Consider the following 19,188-nt stretch of genomic DNA (forward strand, 5'->3'; position numbering starts at 1 on the left):
TTTTTTTTAGAGATAGGGTCTCGCTCTGTTGCCTAGGCTGGAGAGCAGTAGTGTGAACATTGCTCACTGCAGCCTTCCTTTGGGAAGCAAAGCAGAGGATTACTTGAATTCAAAGAAGTACTTTGGAGGTTTCCCAAAGCACTGGGATTACAGGCGTGAGCCACTGTGTTCAACCCATGTCACCCTTATAAACAGAAACTGATATTGGAGCACTGTTCCCCTTCCTATCATTGCTAAAGTGTAGTTCTATCCAGGAGCCCTGCAAGCTTTCTCTGCAGCCTGGGGCCCCTGCTCTGTGATATGGTGCCAGAAGATGGCTGTAGCAGTCCGGGTCACTGTTTGGTTGTGGTCTAGGGGATGCATGTGCCCTCAGTGGCAGACAGTACAGCAGGCGAGCATGAGGGGTATGGGCCCAGTGCTCAGCCTGTCTTTTTGTTGTTGAGTTGTAGAAAGTTCTGCATGTATTCTGGATAAGAGACCCATATCAGATACACAATCTGCAAACATTTTCTCCCATTCTGTAGGTTGCTTTTTCACTTTCTTATGTTCTTTGATGCAAAAAAGTTTTTAATGTTAGTGAATTCTAACACGTATTTGTTGTCATTGTTGCTCACGATTTTGTTGTCATATCTAAGAATCCATTGCCAAATCCAAGTTCACGGAGATTTACCTGTTTTCTTCTGAGAGTTTTATGGTTTTAGCTCTTATACAGTTGATCCATTTTGAGTTAGTTTTTTGTATATGATATACACACAACATATTTTGAATATAGGAGTCCAACTTCATTCTTTTGCAAGCAGATATCCAACTGTCTCACACCATATGCTCAAGAGACTATTTCTTCTTTATCAAATGATCATGAACCTTTATTGAAATTGTAATGGTGACATGGACAAAGTACTGTGGTTTGTGCCTGTAATCCCAGTGTTTGGGTGGCTATAAATGTATGGGTTTATTTCTAGATTGTCAATTCTATTTCACTGGTCTATATGCCTATCCTTATTCCAGTAGCACGTTCTTTTTTTTTTTTTTTTTTTTTGAGATGGAGTCTTGTTTTGTCACCCAGGCTGGAGTGTAGTGGCACAATCTTGGCTCACTGCAACCTCCACCTCGCCTCGTGAGTTCAATCGATTCTCCTGCCTCAGCCTCCCAAGTAGCTGGGATTACAGATGCCCACCACCACACCTGGCTAATTTTTGTATTTTTAGTAGAGACAGGTTTTCACCATGTTAGTCAGGCTGGTCTCAAACTCCTGACCTCAAGTGATCCACCCACCTCAGCCTCCCAAAGTGCTGGGATTACAGGCACGGGCCACTGTGCCTGGGCAGTGGCATGTTCTTTTGATTGCCATAGCTTTGAAGTAAGTTTGAAATTGAGAAGTTGTATTCCATTTTCAATCTGCTTAAGACATACCCGAGACTGGACAATCTACAAAAGAAAGAAGTTTAATTGGACTTACAGTTCCACATGAAGCCTCACAATCGTGGCTGAAGGCAAGAAGGAGCATGTCACATCTTACGTGAACGGCAGTAGACAAAGAGAGTACTTGTGCAGGGAAACTCCCCTTTTTATAACCATCAGGTCTCATGAGACTGACTTACTATCAAGAGAACAGTACGGGAAAGATCTGCCCCCATGATTCGATTACCTCCCACTGGGTCTCTCCCACAACATGGGAATTCGTGATGAGATTTGAGTGGGGACACAGCTAAATCATATCAGAAGTATAAATTTTCCAACTTTGTTTCTCTTTTTTAAGATTGTTTTGGCTATTCAGGTCCCTTTGCAATTCTATGGAAGATCAGCCTTTCCACTACTGCGAAAGAAGCCATTGCAATTTTGATAGGGACTGCAGTGAATCTGTAAATCACTTTCTGTATTACTGCCATCTTAACATTGCCTTCCAACCTTCGAACATGGGATGTCTTTCCACTGATTTAGGCATTCTTTAATTTCTTTCAGGAATGTTTTACAGTTTTCAGTGTACAAGTCTTTCACCTCCTTCATTAAGTGCATTCCTAGGTATTTTATTCTTTTGGATGTTATTGTAAATGGAACTGTTTTCTTAATTTTTTTTGGATTGTTCATTGAGGGTATATAGAAACAGAACTAATTTTTTTTCGTTATTGATTGATATGGTTTGGATTTGTGTTCCCACCCAAATCTCATGTCAAATTGTAATCCCCAATGTTGGAAGAGGAGCCTGGTGGGAGATGACTGGATCATGGGGGCGGATTTCTCCCTTGCTGTTCTTGTGATAGTGATTTCTCACAAGATCTGGTTGTTTAAAAGTGTGTGGCACCTCCTCCCTCTATTCCTCCTGCTCCGACCAGGTAAGATGTGCCTGCTTCCCCTTCGCCTTCCATCATAATTGTTAAGTTTCCTGAGGCCTCCCCAGTCATGCTTCCTGTACAGCCTGCAGAACCATGAGCCAATTAAACCTATTTTCTTTATAAATTGTCCAGTTTCAGGTGTTTCTTCATAGCAGTGCGAGAGCAGATTAATATACTGATCTTGTACCCTGCAACTTTGCTGAATTTACTATACTACCTCTAGTAATTTTTTTGTGGATTCTTTGGGATTATCTATATACAGGATCATATCATCTCCTATAATCTTATTTATTCTTTTCCAAATTTTGATGTCTTTTATTTAGTTTTCTTGCCTAATTTCTCTGGCTAGAAATTCCAGTACAATGTTGAATAACAGTGGTAAAAATGCAATGCCTTGTCTTGTTTCTGATCTTAGAGAAAAGCTTGCATTCTTTTAAAATAAAATGCTCTCATGCTAAAGCCAGTTGCATATTTTAATGGAGAAGAAAACATAGAAAAGTTGAAGTTGGGATACTAGTCATCTGAGATAAAGGGAGAGATAACCCAGGGGCTAAAAGCTCCAAGGAAAGCAGATGGTAAGTATTAGGAATTAGACAGTGGAGCATTCTAGACGCAGTGCAATGTTTTACTTAACTGAATGGGATGAGGATGGGAACAGAAATGCTTGCTAATTAAAATGCTTGGGTAAGTTATAAATTCTACACAGTGTGCAACAAATATTAACTTACAGTGATAACACATGGGATACAGGATGTATAACACAAGAAACTGGCACTTCTCCATGCAAATACCTGTAAGGTGTGAGTACTGTCTGAAGACATCAGAAGGTGTAGGTCCTGTCAGCAGAAAAACATCAATGATTCCACTTTCTGACATCCAGTGCACATGAGTTCGAGATCTGACCTTTTGTTTAGCAGCAACTGGGCCCATCTGGGACAGTGTATACTGGAAAAAGAACGGAATAAAAATTTGAGAAATTTCCCTTTAACCTGCAACATCCAGCCATATATAAGTAACAGTCTATTCCTTTAGTAGATACTACTGATATTCACTGATTATACTGTAAAGCTTTTGGTGGCAGAGAAGTGCCACTACAAAGATAGCAGCTATGACTCCACTGCAGTGGTTTTGCTTCTTCTTTACCTATGACATGTAGCCACGATCCATAGCTCACCTCTACTGCAGGCTCTGTATTGATCTCCACCAGTGTTTCTGAGGCATTCAGCCAGAAAATGCCTATAGTTCTGCCCAGTTTGTGGGCCAGGAGATAAGGTACTGAACCATAAATGCCCATTTTGTCAAATATTTGGTATCCATAGACATCCAGGTTATAAAGACGGTAAGCATCTTCATCACTGAAACACAAAGATTATCATCAATTACTATCACAAATATATTATTAATATTAATAAATAGAATAGCTCTACTCTTCTCTGAAAACATGTAGGTCCCATGCATCTTTGAAGGCTCAAGTCTTGCCACTTCCCTAAAGATTTCCAACTTGGGTGAAGGTGGTCCTCTTCCCTTGACTCCTTTGGCACCACTTCCTGTGACATTAGCACATACGATCACATCTTACACATCTTTTCTAAATCTCTTTTTCTTTTTTCCAGACAGGGTCTCACTCTGTCACCCAGGCTGGAGTGCAGTGGCACGATCTTAGCTCACTGCAACCTCCACTTTCCAGGTTCAGCAGTTCTCCCACCTCAGCCTCCCAAGTAGCTGGGATACAGGTGCGCACCACTACACCCAGCTAATTTTTGTATTTTTTGGTAGAGATGAGGTTTCACCATGTTGGCCAGACTGGTCTCAAACTCCTGACCTCAAGTGATCCACCCACCTCGGCCTCCCAAAGTGCTGGGATTACAGGTGTGAGCCACTGTGCCCGGCCTAAATATCCTTTGAGTGGAGGACTCTCTCCAATGAATACTCCACAACAGCAAGCACACAGTAAGTATCCACTGATGAATTTTGTGAGTATTTCTCTGCAGTTAAAAGAATTGTGTCCAACAGGCTTCCACAGTGCTTAGCAGGGGAAGATGAGGAACTGAATTGGGGGAGGCAGCACAGAGCTCAAATCAGTGTGAGAGCAGCACAGTTTCTGCTGGACTTGTCACTATGCCTACCTGAAAGTAAACAGCACCTGAACCTGGCAACCTTATCAGACTCTGTTTCTCTTTGGTTTTGTTTCCTCTTAATCTGATGCCTCTGGCATCTATTTGTCAATAGTGTTAGTCTGACATGATATCCCTGAGGGAACTAAAGGTGATCAGATGCCACATTATTCCATTCTCTGGCTCACTCTCCCATTTTGGTAAAAGACTTTTCTAGGTCAGTGATTTTCACAATATATTCTCCTAGGGTTCCACAAAAGGCCTTGAGAGGTAGAAGTGAAACCTGGGGATAAAGATCTTCCCTCTACTCTGATCACAGCAGCTCCATAATTTTACTTCTTCTGTATTTCTAGGTTCAGTACTATAGTTTTTATAGTTATCTAATTTTACCACAGAAAAAATAAATAAAAATGGAAAACCGGCCAGGCACGGTGGCTCACAGCTGTAATACCAGCACTTTGGGAGGCCAAGGTGGGCGAATCACAAGGTTGGGAGTTCGAGACCAGACTGGCCAATATGGTGAAACCCCATCTCTACTAAAAATACAAAATAAATTAGCCAGGTGTGGTGACAGGTACCTGTAGTCCCAGCTACTCAGGAAGCTGAAGCAGGAGAATTGCTTGAACCCAGGAGGTGGAGGTTGAAGTGAGCCAAGATTGTGCCACTGTACTCCAGCCTGGCCAACAGAGCAAGACTCCGTCTCAAAAAAAAAAAAAAAAAAAAAAAAGTTAAACCACTGCTCTGAGTGATCATTCAAGGAGGGTTCTTAAATATCCACAAGCAATATAATGGAGGAAAAGGCCTGGCACATATTAGCACTGGCTCAGACAGCTAACAAATGTTTTCAAATCATCTCAATACAGAAACCAGAGCCTCCCATAAGAATTCTTGTTTTCACTTACCCAGTATTTTTAAGTTGGTGTGATTCTGCATGTTGTGGGATCCCATAGAGATGCTCAAATCCATGCAAGGAGAAATCCAAACCAATGGAAGAAGGACCTGTAGAAACCAGGATACCAAGTTTTGTTTTTGAAAGGACACTCACGTAAGGAGATTCAGTTAATTCTGAGTGCAGAGAGATGACTAGACTAGAGGCTGAGAGACCTGGGCTCAGCTAGATCAATCAGCAAATGCTGTGTACTGACCCTCTGTGAGATATTATATTCAGGTGTTGTGGGGATACAAAAATGTTTAACTCAAAGTTCTGGTCACGTATTAGTTCTGTTGCCTTAGTTGTGTGATGAAGCTCTCTGTTTCCTCTTTCCAGTAAATCTCCTTTCTCTCTATAAAGCATGATTACAAAGTTTTAGATTTTTTTCCTAATCGAAATTTTCCTTATCACATATTTCCTTGCTTAGGAAGTAAAGGATATTGCGCATTTTCGGTCTTCACTAGATGAAATGACTGAATGTCTTGTGCCTGATCACTCATTCTTACTGCCAGCCTCATCTGTGACTGCCTATAGAGAATACAAATGTCAAGTGCACCAGGAGGGCCATAACTGGTTCCTCAAAATATTCCTCCTCTGTGATTGTGATTATATAAACTTTCTTTAACCAAAGACAAAGTCCGTTATTTAGTAATTATTTTAGAGCTACCGGAAAAATGTAAATGACTAGGAGGTATAACGTGGACTTTAATTTATGCTAGGTTAAAGTATTTGACTTCAAATGGTCCTTATTTGTAGGAGCTTGTGGAAAAGAGATGCTACAGAGAAGGTAAAAAAGATTATGACATGGACGGGTATGGTGGCTTACTCCTGTAATCCCAGCACTTTGGGAGGCTGAGGCAGGTGCATCACTTGAGGCCAGGAGTTCAAGGGTGCAGTAAGCCATGATCACGCCACTGCACTCCAGCCTGGGTGACAGAGTGAGAACCTGGCTCAAACAAACAAACACATAAACAAAAAGATAAAAAGATTATGATGTTATAGAAAGGAAGGCCTGAGAACCCATGCTCCCACTTTTAATTTGGGGAATTCTGTCAGCCCTGATCATTATACTACGTTGTGGATAATGATGGCCAGAATGGGAATTTTAAAGGTGTTAGAAAGGGTTTGTTATTCTACAGAGTAGGGAGGAGGAAAGAGGAAAATGAGTACTTTTCTAACCGCCTAAGTTCCTAGTACCTGAAAAACACCTCCTAAAGAGACAAACTTGCCCCCCATCCCAATTCCATCACTAAGCCTGGTGAGAAATGTAACAGATGGGAATGTGATACCCATGCAAATGATGGGACTGGAAAAGGTTGAGAACCATTGGCTTGAAATGTTGCAACTGAGGGGCTCTAGAACTTGGGTTTCTCATCACTTGACTCCCATAAAAATTGAATGTGGAATTTGTAGCTGTCTTATCTAATGAACAGTGCAAGCAGTGTGCTGACCTAGGCCCCTCCACGAGACCATAAGCTCCATGTGGCCTATATTTCTTTTACACTTCCCACAAAAGGCATATAATTGCTATTTCTCTGTTGCAATGCATTATTGAAGGATAGCGAATCTGATCTGAGATTTCTGTTCTTCTGTTAAAGTCACCTGTTTTAGGTGCCAGAGATCAAGGGGCTTTTAGATAGAATTACGCAGCCATTTTTGGAATGATCTGTTTTAATACTACACCAGTTTCAATTTTACCATTAGCTTTGATATCCACAAATTTTCCAAATTTCTCTTCCCACAGGCCCAGATCCTCTTGATTTTCCTGTTGGTAAAAGGGAGCAAAGTGAGTTTACAAATTGTAACAAATGTGTTCACCACAATAGCACATTTTATTTGGATTTTTTTTCTAAAAGACTGAGAAAGTGAGTTCATCTTTTAGAAGAACAGTGTGTGATGTCAGTACATTTAACAAATCAAATCTGTGTTCTATATACATGTCAATAATCATCTTTATGAGTCATAGCTGACATGACTATATATTTTTTATTGTGGTAAAATATACACAACATAAAATTTACCATTTCAACTATTTTCAAGTTCAGGTTCAGTGGCTTTAAGTACCTTCACATTGCTGTGCAACTATTGAAACTGTACCCCAAAGAGTTAAATAAGCCAGTGATTAACAGAAATTCTTGAGCTTATAAGATGGCAGATAAGAAAAAAAAACAAGTTGCTGAAATGCTAAAACCCTCTGCTTGTGAGATTAAAAAACTGGCTGAAATCAGTTGGAACCAATATGGCCAATTAGAGTCTGCAGAACAAGCTTGCTGGCAACATAGCCTGAACTGCCACCACATATTTCATACTAATTCCCTCTGAATTTGCACAGGCAACCTATGAGAAAGCATGAAGAGATAACTGCACATGCTCGAGGACTTTTCAGACTTCCCTTTCCTTCCACCAACCACCTGCTATAATATAATCCCAGAATGTACTCCCTAAAACTTTCTAATAAAATTAGTGCCTTAAGGCCAGCACAGAGACAAATTTGAGCTGAACTCCTATCTCCTTGTTGGTCAATCTAAAATAAAAACCTTTTCTGTTCTCAAAGACCTGGTGTCGTAGTATTGGTTTCTAGTGCATCAGGCAGCAAGCCCCTTTGCTCAGTAACACTGTCACCATCCATCTCCAGAATTTTTTTTTTTTTTGAGACGGAGTCTCGCTCTGTTGCCAGGCTGAAATGCAGTGGTGTGATCTTGGCTCACTGCAACTTCCAACTCCCGTGTTCAAGCGATTCTCCTGCCTCAGGCACCCAAGTAGCTGGGATTACAGGCATGCACCACCACGCCCAGCTAATTTTTATATTTTTAGTAGAGACAGGGTTTCACCATGTTGGCCAGGATGGTCTTGATCTCCTGACCTCGTGATCCGCTCGCCTTGGCCTCCCAAGGCCAAGTGCTGGAATTACAGGTGTGAGCCACCATGGCCGGCCTCCAGAACATTTTTTTTTCTGGGCAGTGCCTGGGGGTGTAGAGGGAGTCTCTGTGGAAGCCCCTGAGCACTGCCCATCTGCAGAACTTTTTCATCGTCCCAGACTGAACCTCCTTGACCGTTAAAGAGCAACTCCCCGTTTCCCCCACTGTCAGTCCCTGGCAGCCACCATTCTACTTTCTGTCTTTTATGAATTTGACTACTCTAGGTACCTCCTACAAGTAGAATGATATATAATTTGTCCTTTTGTAACTGGCTTATTTCACTTAGGATAACAACTTCAGGTTTCATCCATGTTGCAGTATGTATCAGAATTTCCTTCCTTTTTAAGACTAAATAATATTCCATTGCAGGTATTTATCACATTTTGTTTGGGCATTCATCCATCAATGGACACACTTTGGTTGCCTCCACCTTTTGGCTATTGTGAATAATGCTGCTATGAACATGGGCATACAAATATCTGAGTCCCTGTCTTCACTTCTGGGTATAGACCCAGAAGTGGAACTGCTGGATCATATTGTGATTCTATGTTTAATTCTTTGAGGAACTGCCATAACTCTTGACATGAATACCTCTACAGGAACCAAAATGTAAAAGTGCTTTGAAAAATGCAGTCTTTACATATGTAAGAATTAAAAAATTTTTTTTCTTGTAAATATGTGAGGCAAAACATTTAGAACCAAATAACTTAGGTCTGTTTTAAGAGATCCTATGCAGAGATTTGTTTTTGCTGAGATGGGCACTTTACCCCCCTGCTTCAATCAGCCAAACTACTGGCTACATTCTTGTGCTAGTTTGAGAAGTCAAGTCAACTGGGATGGCAATGACTGCTCAGGTCCATAATCTTTTGAAGCAAAGGTATAAACTTTCTCAGCTTTATAAAAGTCTTCTTTTCCCTAGAATAAAAAACTTTAAAAAATTGTGTATGTGTGAAATGCATATTTCTTTAAATGACTCTTTGTCCATTTCTAGGTTCATAATTAAAGCTTCTGTAAAGCAAGCCTGTTTTTTGTTTTGTTTTGTTTTGTTTTTGACAGAGTCTTGCTCTGTCAGCCAAGCTGGAGTGCAATGGCACAATCACTGCAGCCTTGACCTCCTGGGCTTAAGTAATTCTTCCGCCTCAGCCTTCCGAGTAGCTGAGACTACAGGCACATGTCACCATGCCTGGTTAATTTATTTTTATTTTTTATAGAGACAAGTCTCACTATGTTGCCCAGACTGGTCTTGAACTCCTGGGCTCAAGCAATCCTCCCTCCTTGGCCTCCCAAATTGTCGGGATTACAGGCGTGAGCCACCATTATCTAGCCAGCTGTATGTTAAAAAAAACCAAAACACCTGAATGCATAATACAGGGGCTACTATTCTGGGGTCCCTGGATGGGCTTTAGAGTCCATTAACTCCCTCAAACAGTATGAACAATTTTAATTTTTCTACAGAGACGGTTCACAGTTTCCATCAGATTCTTGCAAAGGGGTCTGTGACTCAAAACCACTACCTAATCTATCTACTGTCAGGGCTCTTTTTTTTGTTTTTATTTCTTCTTTAAAAAAAGTGGGGGGATACATGTGCAGAACGTGCAGGTTTGTTACACAGGTATGCAAGTGCCATGGTGGGTCGCTGCACTTATTGACCCATCCTCTAAGTTCCTTCCCCTTGCCCTCCACCCCACAACAGGCCCTGGTGTGTGATGTTCCCTTTCCCATGTCCATGTGTTCTCATTGCAACTCCCACTTACGAGTGAGAACATGCAGTGTTTGTTTTTCTGTCCCTGTGCTAGTTTGCTGAGGATGATGGCTTCCAGCTTCATCCAGGTCCCCGCAAAGTACATAATTCCATTCCTTTTTATAGCTGCATAGTACTCCATGGTGTATATGTACCACATTTTCTCTTCTTTTTGAATCTCTGAACAGTGGATTTTGTTACTTTTATGTTGATTTTTATTATTGGTTTATTTTATTATACTTTAAGTTCTGGGATACATGTACAGAATGTGCAGGTTACATAGGTATACACGTGCCATGGTGGTTTGCTACACCCATCAACCCATCATCTACATTAGGTACTACTCCTAACGCTCTCTCTCCCCTAGGCCCCCACCCTGCAACAGGCCCTGGTGTGTGATGTTCCCCTCCCTGTGTCCATGTGTTCTCACTGTTCAACTCCTACTTATGAGTGAGAACATGTGGTGTTTGGTTTTCTGTTCCTCTGTTAGCTTGCTGAGGATAATGGTTTCTAGCTTCATCCATGTCCCTGCAAAGGACATGAACTCATCCTTTTTTATGGCTGCATAGTATTCCTTGGTATATATGTGCCATATTTTCTTTATCCAGTCTATCACTGATAGACATTTGAGTTGGTTCCAAGTCTTTGCTAATGTGAATAGTGCTGCAATAAACATATGTGTGAATGTGTCTTTATAGAATGATTTATAATTCTTTAGGAACATCCCCAGTAATGGGATGGCTGGGTCCGATGGTATTTCTGGTTCTAGATCCTTGAGGAATCACCAGTCTTCCACAATGGTTGAACTAATTTACACTCCCACCAACAGTGTAAAAGCATTCCTATTTCTCCATATCCTCTCCAGGATCTGTTGTTTCCTGATTTTTTAATGATTGCCATTCTAACTGGTGTGAGATGGTACTCATTGTGGTTTTGATTTGCATTTCTGTAATGACCAGTGATGATGAGCTTTTTTTTATGTTTGTCGGCCACATAAAAGTCTTCTTTTGAGAAGTGTTTATTCAGAACCTTTGTCCATTTTTTGATGGGGTTATTTTTTTCCTGTAAATTTGTTTAAGCTCCTTGTAGATTCTGGATATTAGCCCTTTGTCAGATGGATAGATTACAAAAATTTTCTCCCATTCTGTAAGTTACATGTTTACTCTGATGATAGTTTCTTTTGCTGTGCAGAAGCTCTTTAGTTTAATTAGATCCCATTTGTCAATTTTGGCTTTTGTTGCTATTGCTTTTGATGTTTTAGTCATGAAGTCTTTGCCCATGCCTATGTCCTGAATGGTATTGCCTAGGTTTTCTTCTAGGGTTTTTATGGTTTTAGATCTTATGTTTAAGTCTTTAATTCATCTTGTGTTAATTTTTGTATAAGGTGTAAGGAAGGGGTCCAGTTTCAGTTTTCTGCATATGGCTAGTCAGTTTTCCCAACACCATTTATTAAATAGGGAATCCTTTCCCCATTGCTTTTGTCAGGTTGTCAAAGATTAGATGGTTGTAGATGTGTGGCATTATTTCTGAGGCCTCTGTTCTGTTCCATTGGTCCACACATCTGTTTTGGTACTAGTACCATGCTGTTTTGGTTACTGTATCCTTGTAGTATAATTTGAAGTCAGGTAGCGTGATACCTCCAGCTTTGTTCTTTCTGCTTAGGATTGTCTTGGCTATATGGGCTCTTTTTTGGTTCCATGTGACATTTAAAGTAGTTTTTTCTAATTCTGTGAAGAAAGTCAATGGTAGCTTGATGGGGATAGCATTGAATCTATAAAGTACTTTGGGCAGTATGGCCATTTTCACAATATTGATTCTTACTATCCATGAGCATGGAATGTTCTTCCATTTGTTTGTGTCCTCTTTTATTTCTTTGAGCAGTGGTTTGTAGTTCTCCTTGAAGAGGTCCTTCACATCTCTTGTAAGTTGTATTCCTAGGTGTTTTATTATCTTTGTAGCAACTGTGAATGGGAGTTTGCTTATGATTTGGCTCTCTGACTATTACCGGTGTATAGGAATGCTTGTGATTTTTGCACATTGATTTTATATCCTAAGACTTTGCTTATCAGCTTAAGGAGATTTTGGGCTGAGATGATGTGGTTTTCTAAATATATAATCATGCCATCTGCAAACCGAGACAATTTGACTTCCTCTCTTCCTATTTGAATACTTTTTATTTCTTTTTCTTACCTGACTGCCCTGGCTAGAACTTGCAATTACTATGTTGAATAGGAGTGGTGAGAAAGGGCATCCTTGTCTTGTGCTGGTTTTCAAAGGGAATGCTTCCAGCTTTTGCCCATTCAGTATGATATTGGCTGTGGGTTTGTCATAAATAGCTCTTATTATTTTGAGATAATTCCATCAATACCTAGTTTATTAAGAGTTTTTAGCATGAAGGGGTGTTGAATTTTATTGAAGGCCTTTTCTGGATCTATTAAGATAATCATGTGGTTTTTGTCATTGATTCTGCTTATGTGATGGATTACGTTTATTGATTTGTGTAGGTTGAATCAGCTTTGCATCCCAGGGATGAAGCTGACTTGAGCGTGATGGATAAGCTTTTTGATGTGCTGCTGGATTCGGCTTGCCAGTATTTTATTGAGGATTTTCTCATCAACGTTCATTAGGGATATTGGCCTCAAATTTTCTTGTTTTGTTGTGCGTCTGCCAGGTATGGGTATGAGGATGATGCTGGCCTCATAAAATGAGTTAGGGAGGAGTCCATCTTTTTCTATTGTTTGGAATAGTTTCAGAAGGAATAGTATCAGCTCCTCTTTGTATCTCTGGTAGAATTCAGCTCTGAATCCGTCTGGTCCTGGGCTTTTTTTAGTTGGTAGACTATTAATTACTGCCTCAATTTCAGAACTTGTTATTGTTCTATTCAGGGATTCAACTTCTTCCTGGTTTAGTCTTGGGAGGGTGTATGTGTCCAGGAATTTACTGATTTCTTCTAGATTTTCTAGTTTATTTGCATAGATATGTTTATAGTATTCTCTGATGGTATTTTGTATTTCTGTAGGATCAGTGGCGATATCCCCTTTATCATTTTTTATTATGTCTATTTGATTCTTCTCTCTTTTATTCTTTATTATTCTGGCTAGCAGTCTATCTATTCTGTTAATCTTTTCAAAAAACCAGCTTCTGGATTCATTGATTTTTTGAAGGGTTTTTCGTGTCTCTGTCTCCTTCAGTTCTGCTCTGATCTTAGTTATTTCTTGTCTTCTGGTAGCTTTTGAATTTGTATACTCTTGCTTCTCCAGTTATTTTAATTGTGATGTTAGGGTGTCGATTTTAGATCTTTCCTGCTTTCTCCCATGGGCATTTAGTGCTATAAATTTCCCTCTAAACACTGCTTTGGCTGTGTCCCAGAGATTCTGGTACATTGTGTTTTTGTTCTCATTGGTTTCAAATAACTTACTTATTTCTGCCTTCATTTTGTCATTTACCCAGTAGTCATTCAGGAGCAGGTTGTTCAGCTTCCATGTAGTTGTGCGATTTTCAGTGAGTTTCTTAATCCTGAGTTCTAATTTGATTGCACTGCGCTCTAAGAGACTGTTTGTTATGATTTCCACTATTTTCCATTTGCTGAGGAATATTTTACTTCCAATTATGTGGTCAATTTTAGAGTTAGTGCAATGTGGTGCTGAGAAGAATGTACATTCTACTGATTTGGGGTGGAGAGTTCTGTAGATGTTTATTAGGTCCACTTGCTGCAGTGCTGGGTTCAAGTCCTGAGTATCCTTGTTAATTTTCTGTCTTGTTAATCTAATATTGACAATGGGGTGTTAAAGTCTCCCACTATTATTTTGTGGGAGTCTAAGTCTCTTTGTAGGTCTCTAAGAACTTGCTTTATGAATCTGGGTACTCCTGTATTGGGTGCATATATATTTAGGATAGTTAGCTCTTCTTGTTGCATTGATCCCTTCACCATTATGTAATGCCCTTTTTTGTTTCTTTCAATCTTTGTTGGTTTAAAGTCTGTTATATCAGAGACTAAGATTGCAACCTCTGCTTTCTTATTTATTTATTTTTTGCTTTCCATTTGCTTGGTAAATATTCCTTCCTCCCTTTATTTTGAGCCTATGTGTGTCTCTGCATGTGAGATGGGTCTCCTGAATACAGCACACCAATGGGTCTTAACTCTTTATCCAATTTGCCCATCTGTGTCTTTTAATTGGGGAATTTAGCCTGTCTACATTTACAGTTAATATTGTTATGTGTGAATCTGATCCTGTCATTATGATACTAGCTGGTTATTTTGCCCATTAGTTGATGCAGTTTCTTCATTGTGTTGATGGTCTTTACAATTTGGTATGTTTTTGCAGTGGCTAGTACTGGTTTTTCCTTTCCATATTCAGTGCTTCCTTCAGAAACTCTTGTAAGGCAGGCTTGGCGGTGACAAAATCTCTCAGTATTTGCTTGTCTGTAAAGGATTTTCTTTCTCCTTTGCTTATGAAGCTTAGTTTGGCTGGATATGAAATTCTGGATTAAAATTATTTTCTTTAAGAATGTTGAATACTGGCCCCCACTTTCTGGCTTGTAGGGCTTCTGCAGAGAGATCTGGTGTTACTCTGATGGGCTTCCCTTTGTGGGTAACCCAACCTTTCTATATGGCTGCCCTTAACATTTTTTTCCTTCATTTCAACCTTGGTCAGTCTGACGATTATGCATCTTAGGGTTGCTCTTCTCAAGTAGTATCTTTGTGGTGTTCTCTGTATTTCTTGAATTTGAATGTTGGTCTGTCTTGCCATGTTGGGGAAGTTCTCCTGGATAATATCCTGAAGAGTGTTTTCCAACTTGGTTCCACTCTTCCTGTCACTTTCAGGTATACCAATCAAAGGTAGGTTTGGCCTTTTCACACAGTCCCATATATCTTGGAGGCTTTGTTCGTTCCTTTTCATTTTTTTTTTTTTTCTCTAATCTTGTCTTCACTCATTATTCCATTAAATTGATCTTCAATCTCTGATATCCTTTCTTCCACTTGATCAATTTAGCTATTGATACTGGTGTATGCCTCATGAAGTTCTCATGCTGTGTTTTTCACCTCCATCAGGTCATTTACACTCTTCTCGAAACTGGTTATTCTAGTTAGCAATTCCTCTAACCTTTTTTCAAGATTCTTAGCTTCCTTGCATTGGGTTAGAACATGCTCCTTTAGCTTGGAAGAGTTTGTTATTACCCACCTTCTGAAGCCTACTTCTGTCAATTCATTAAACTCATTCACCATCCAATTTTGTTCCCTCACTGGTGAGTTGTGATCCTTTGAAGGAGAACAGGCATTCTGGTTTTGGAATTTTCAGCCTTTTGGGCTGGTTTTCCTCACCTTCATGGATTTATCTACTTTGGTCTTTGATGTTGGTGACCTTCGGATGGGGTTTTGTGTGCATGTCCTTTTGTTGATGTTGATGTTATTCCTTTCCGTTTGTTAGTTTTCCTTCTAACAGTCAGGCCCCTCTGCTGCAGGTCTGCTGGAGTTTGCTGGAGGTCCATTCCAGACCCTGTTTGACTGGGTATCAGAGGCTGCAGAACAGCAAAGATTGCTGCCTGTTCCTTCCTCTGGAAGCCTCATCCCAGAGAGGCACCTGGAAGATGCCAGCCAGAGCTCTCCTGTATGAGGTGTCTGTTGACCCTTGCTGGGAGGTATCTCCCAGTCAGGAGGCATGAGGGTCAGGGACCTACTTGAGGAGGCAGTCTGTCCCTTAGCAGAGCTCGAGTGCTGTGCTGGGAGACCCACTGATCTCTTCAGAGGTGGCAGGCAGGAATGTTTAAGTCTGCTGAAGCTGTACCCACAGTTGCCCCTTCCCCCCAGATGCTCTGTCCCAGGGAGATGGGAGTTTTATCTATAAGTCCCTGACTAGGGCTGCTGCCTTTCTTTCAGAGATGCCCTGTCCAGGCAGAAGGAATCTAGAGAGGCAGTCTGGCTACAGCAGCTTTGCGAAGCTGCAGTGGGCCCTACCCAGTTCAAACTTCCAGGTGGCTCTGTTTAGACTGTGAGGGGAAAACTGCCTACTCAAGCCTCAGTAATGGCGGATGCCCCTCATCCCACCAAGCTTGAGTGTCCCAGGTCAACTTCAGACTGGTGTGATGGCAGTGAGAATTTCAAGTCAGTGGATCTTAGCTTGCTGGGTTCCATGGCGTTGGAATCTGCTGAGCTAGACCACTTGGCTCCCTGACTTCAGCCCCGTTTCCAGGAGAGTGAACAGTTCTGTGTTGCTGGTGTTCCAGGCGCCACTGGGGTATTTAAAAAAAACCATGCAGCTAGCTTGGTGTCTGCCCAAATAGCCGCCCAGTTTTGTGCTTGAAAACCAGGGCCCTGGTGGTGTAGGCACCTGAGGGAATCTCCTGGTCTGCGGGTTACCAAGACAATGGGAGAAATGTAGTATCTGGGCCAGAATGCACCATTTCTCACAGCACAGTCTCTCATGGTTTCTCCTGGCTAGGGGAGGGAGTTTCCCGATCCCTTGTGCTTCCTGGGTGAGGCAATGCCCCACCCTGCTTCGGCTCACCCTCCATGGGCTGCACCCACTCTCTTAACCAGTCCCAATGAGATGAGTCAGACACTTCAGCTGGATATTCAGAGATCACCTGTCTTCTGCATTGATCTTGCTGGGAGCTGCAGACCGGAGCTGTGCGGCCATCTTGCCAGCCACAGCATACCACATTTTCTTTTTTTTTTTTTTTTGAGATGGAGTTTCACTCTTGTTGCCCAGGCCAGAGTGCAATGGCGCAATCTTGGCTCACCGTAACCTCCACCTCCCAGGTTCATGTGATTCTCCTGCTTCAGCCTCCCTAGTGGCTGGGATTACAGGCGCGCATTACCATGCCCAGCTAATTTTATATTTTTAGTACAGACAGGGTNCAATGGCGCAATCTTGGCTCACCGTAACCTCCACCTCCCAGGTTCATGTGATTCTCCTGCTTCAGCCTCCCTAGTGGCTGGGATTACAGGCGCGCATTACCATGCCCAGCTAATTTTATATTTTTAGTACAGACAGGGTTTCTCCATGTTGGTCAGGCTGGTCTCGAACTCCCAACCTCAGGTGATCCGCTTGCCTCGGCCTCCCAAAGTGCTGGGATTACAGGCATGAGCCACACACCCAGTCCCACATTTTCTTTATCCAGTCTATCACTGATGGGCACTTGGGTTGGTTTCATGTCTTTGCTATTGTAAATAGTGCTGCAATAAACATACATGTGCATGTGTCTTTATAGTAGAATGATTTATGTTCCTTTGGGTATATACCCAGTAATGGGACTGCTGGGTCAAATGGTATTTCTGGTTCTAGATCCTTGAGGAATCACTATACTGTCTTCCACAATGGACTAATTTACATTTCCACCAAGAGTGTAAAAGTGTTCCTATTTCTCCAGAGGCTCGCCAGCATCTATTGTTTTTTGACTTTTTAATAATCATCATTCTGACTGGTGTGAGATGGTATCTCACTGTGGTTTTGATTTGCATTTCTCTGATGATCAGTGATGATGAGCTTTTTTTCATATGTTTGTTGGCCACGCAAATGCCTTCTTTTGAGAAGTGTCTGTTCATATCCTTTGCCTACGTTTTGATGGGGTTGTTTTTTCTTGTAAATTTGCTTAGGTTCCTTGTAAATTCTGGATATTAGCACTTTGTCAGATGGGTAGATTGCAAAAATTTTCTCCCATTCTGTAAGTTGCCTGTTTACTCTGATAATCATTTCTTTTGCTGTGCAGAAGCTCTTTAGTTTAATTAGGTCCCATTTGTCAATTTTGGTTTTTATTGCATTTGCTTTTGGCGTTTTCATCATGAAGTCTTTGCCCATGCCCATGTCCTGAATGGTATTGTCTAGGTTTTCTTCTAGGGTTTTTATGGTTTTGAGTTTCACATTTAAGTCTTTAATTCATCTTGAGTTAATTTTTGTATAAGGTGTATGGAAGGGATCCAGTTTCAGTTTTCTGCATGTGGCTAGTCAGTTTTCCCAGCACCATTTATTGAATAGGAGATCCTTTCCCCATTGCTTTTGTCAGGTGTCTCGAAGATCAAATGGTTGTAGATGTGTGGTGTTATTTGGTTATTTCTGAGGTCTCTGTTCTGTTCCACTGGTCTATATGTCTGTTCTGGTACCAGTACCATGCTGTTTTGCTTACTGTAGCCTTATAGTATAGTTTGAAGTCAGGTAATGTGATGGCTCCAGATTTGTTCTTTTTGCTTAGGATTGTCTTGGCTATATGGGATCTTCTTTGATTCCATATGAAATTTAAGATAGTTGTTTCTAATTCTGTGAAGAATGTCAATGGTAGTTTGATAGGAATAGCATTGACTCTATAAATTATTTTGGGCAGTAAGAAAACTTCAGGCCAATATCCCTGATAAATATCAATGTGAACATCCTCAATAAAATACTGGCAAACCGAATTCAGCAGCACATCAAAAAATTTATCCACCGTGATCAAGTCAGCTTCATCTCTGGAGCAAAGCTGGTTCAACATACGCAAATCAATAAACATAATCCATCACATAAACAGAACCAAAGACAAAAATCACATGATTATCTCAACAGATGCAGAAAAGGCTTTTGATAAAATTCAACATCCTTCATGTTAAAAACTCTCAATGAACTACATATTGATGGAACATATCTCAAAATAATAAAAGCTATTTATGACAAACCCACAGCCAATATCATACTGAATGGGCAAAAGCTGGAAGCATTCCCTTTGAAAACCAGCACAGGACAAGGATGCCCTCTCTCACCACTCCTATTCAACATAGTAATTGGAAGTTCTGGCCAAGGCAATCAGGCAAGGGGAAGAAATAAAGAGTATTCAAATAGGAAGAGAGGAAGTCAAATTGTCTGTTTGTAGACGACATGATTTTATATTTAGAAAATACCATCATCTCAGCCCCCAAAAATCCTTAAACTGATAAGCAACTTCAGCGAAGTCTGAGGATACAAAATCAATGTGCAAAAATCACAAGCATGCCTTTACATCCAAACTAGACAATCAGAGAGTCAAATCCTGAATGAACTCCCATTCACAATTGCTACAATGAGAATAACATACATAGGAATACAACTGACAAGGGACGTGAAGGACCTCTTCAAGGAGAACTACAAACCTCTGCTCAAGGAAATAAGAGAGGACACAAACAAATGGAAAAACATTCCATGCT

The 19,188-nt window shown here is 40.8% G+C and overlaps 1 protein-coding gene across 1 annotated transcript in view; it reads right to left on the bottom strand.

Moving 5' to 3' along the window:
- GANC (glucosidase alpha, neutral C) overlaps positions 1 to 19,188 on the bottom strand; it is a 96,280-nt gene that overhangs the window by 45,481 nt on the left and 31,611 nt on the right. The window contains exons 7-10 of the mRNA XM_017855577.1: positions 7,077 to 7,143; positions 5,350 to 5,446; positions 3,508 to 3,688; positions 3,125 to 3,278 (exon numbers count right to left, since the gene is read on the bottom strand). Coding sequence (XP_017711066.1) covers positions 3,125 to 3,278; positions 3,508 to 3,688; positions 5,350 to 5,446; positions 7,077 to 7,143 — 499 coding nt within the window. The remainder of the gene's footprint in view (positions 1 to 3,124; positions 3,279 to 3,507; positions 3,689 to 5,349; positions 5,447 to 7,076; positions 7,144 to 19,188) is intronic.

Source organism: Rhinopithecus bieti, unplaced genomic scaffold, assembly GCF_001698545.2.
Source record: "Rhinopithecus bieti isolate Rb0 unplaced genomic scaffold, ASM169854v2 scaffold_495, whole genome shotgun sequence".
NCBI lineage: Eukaryota > Metazoa > Chordata > Mammalia > Primates > Cercopithecidae > Rhinopithecus > Rhinopithecus bieti.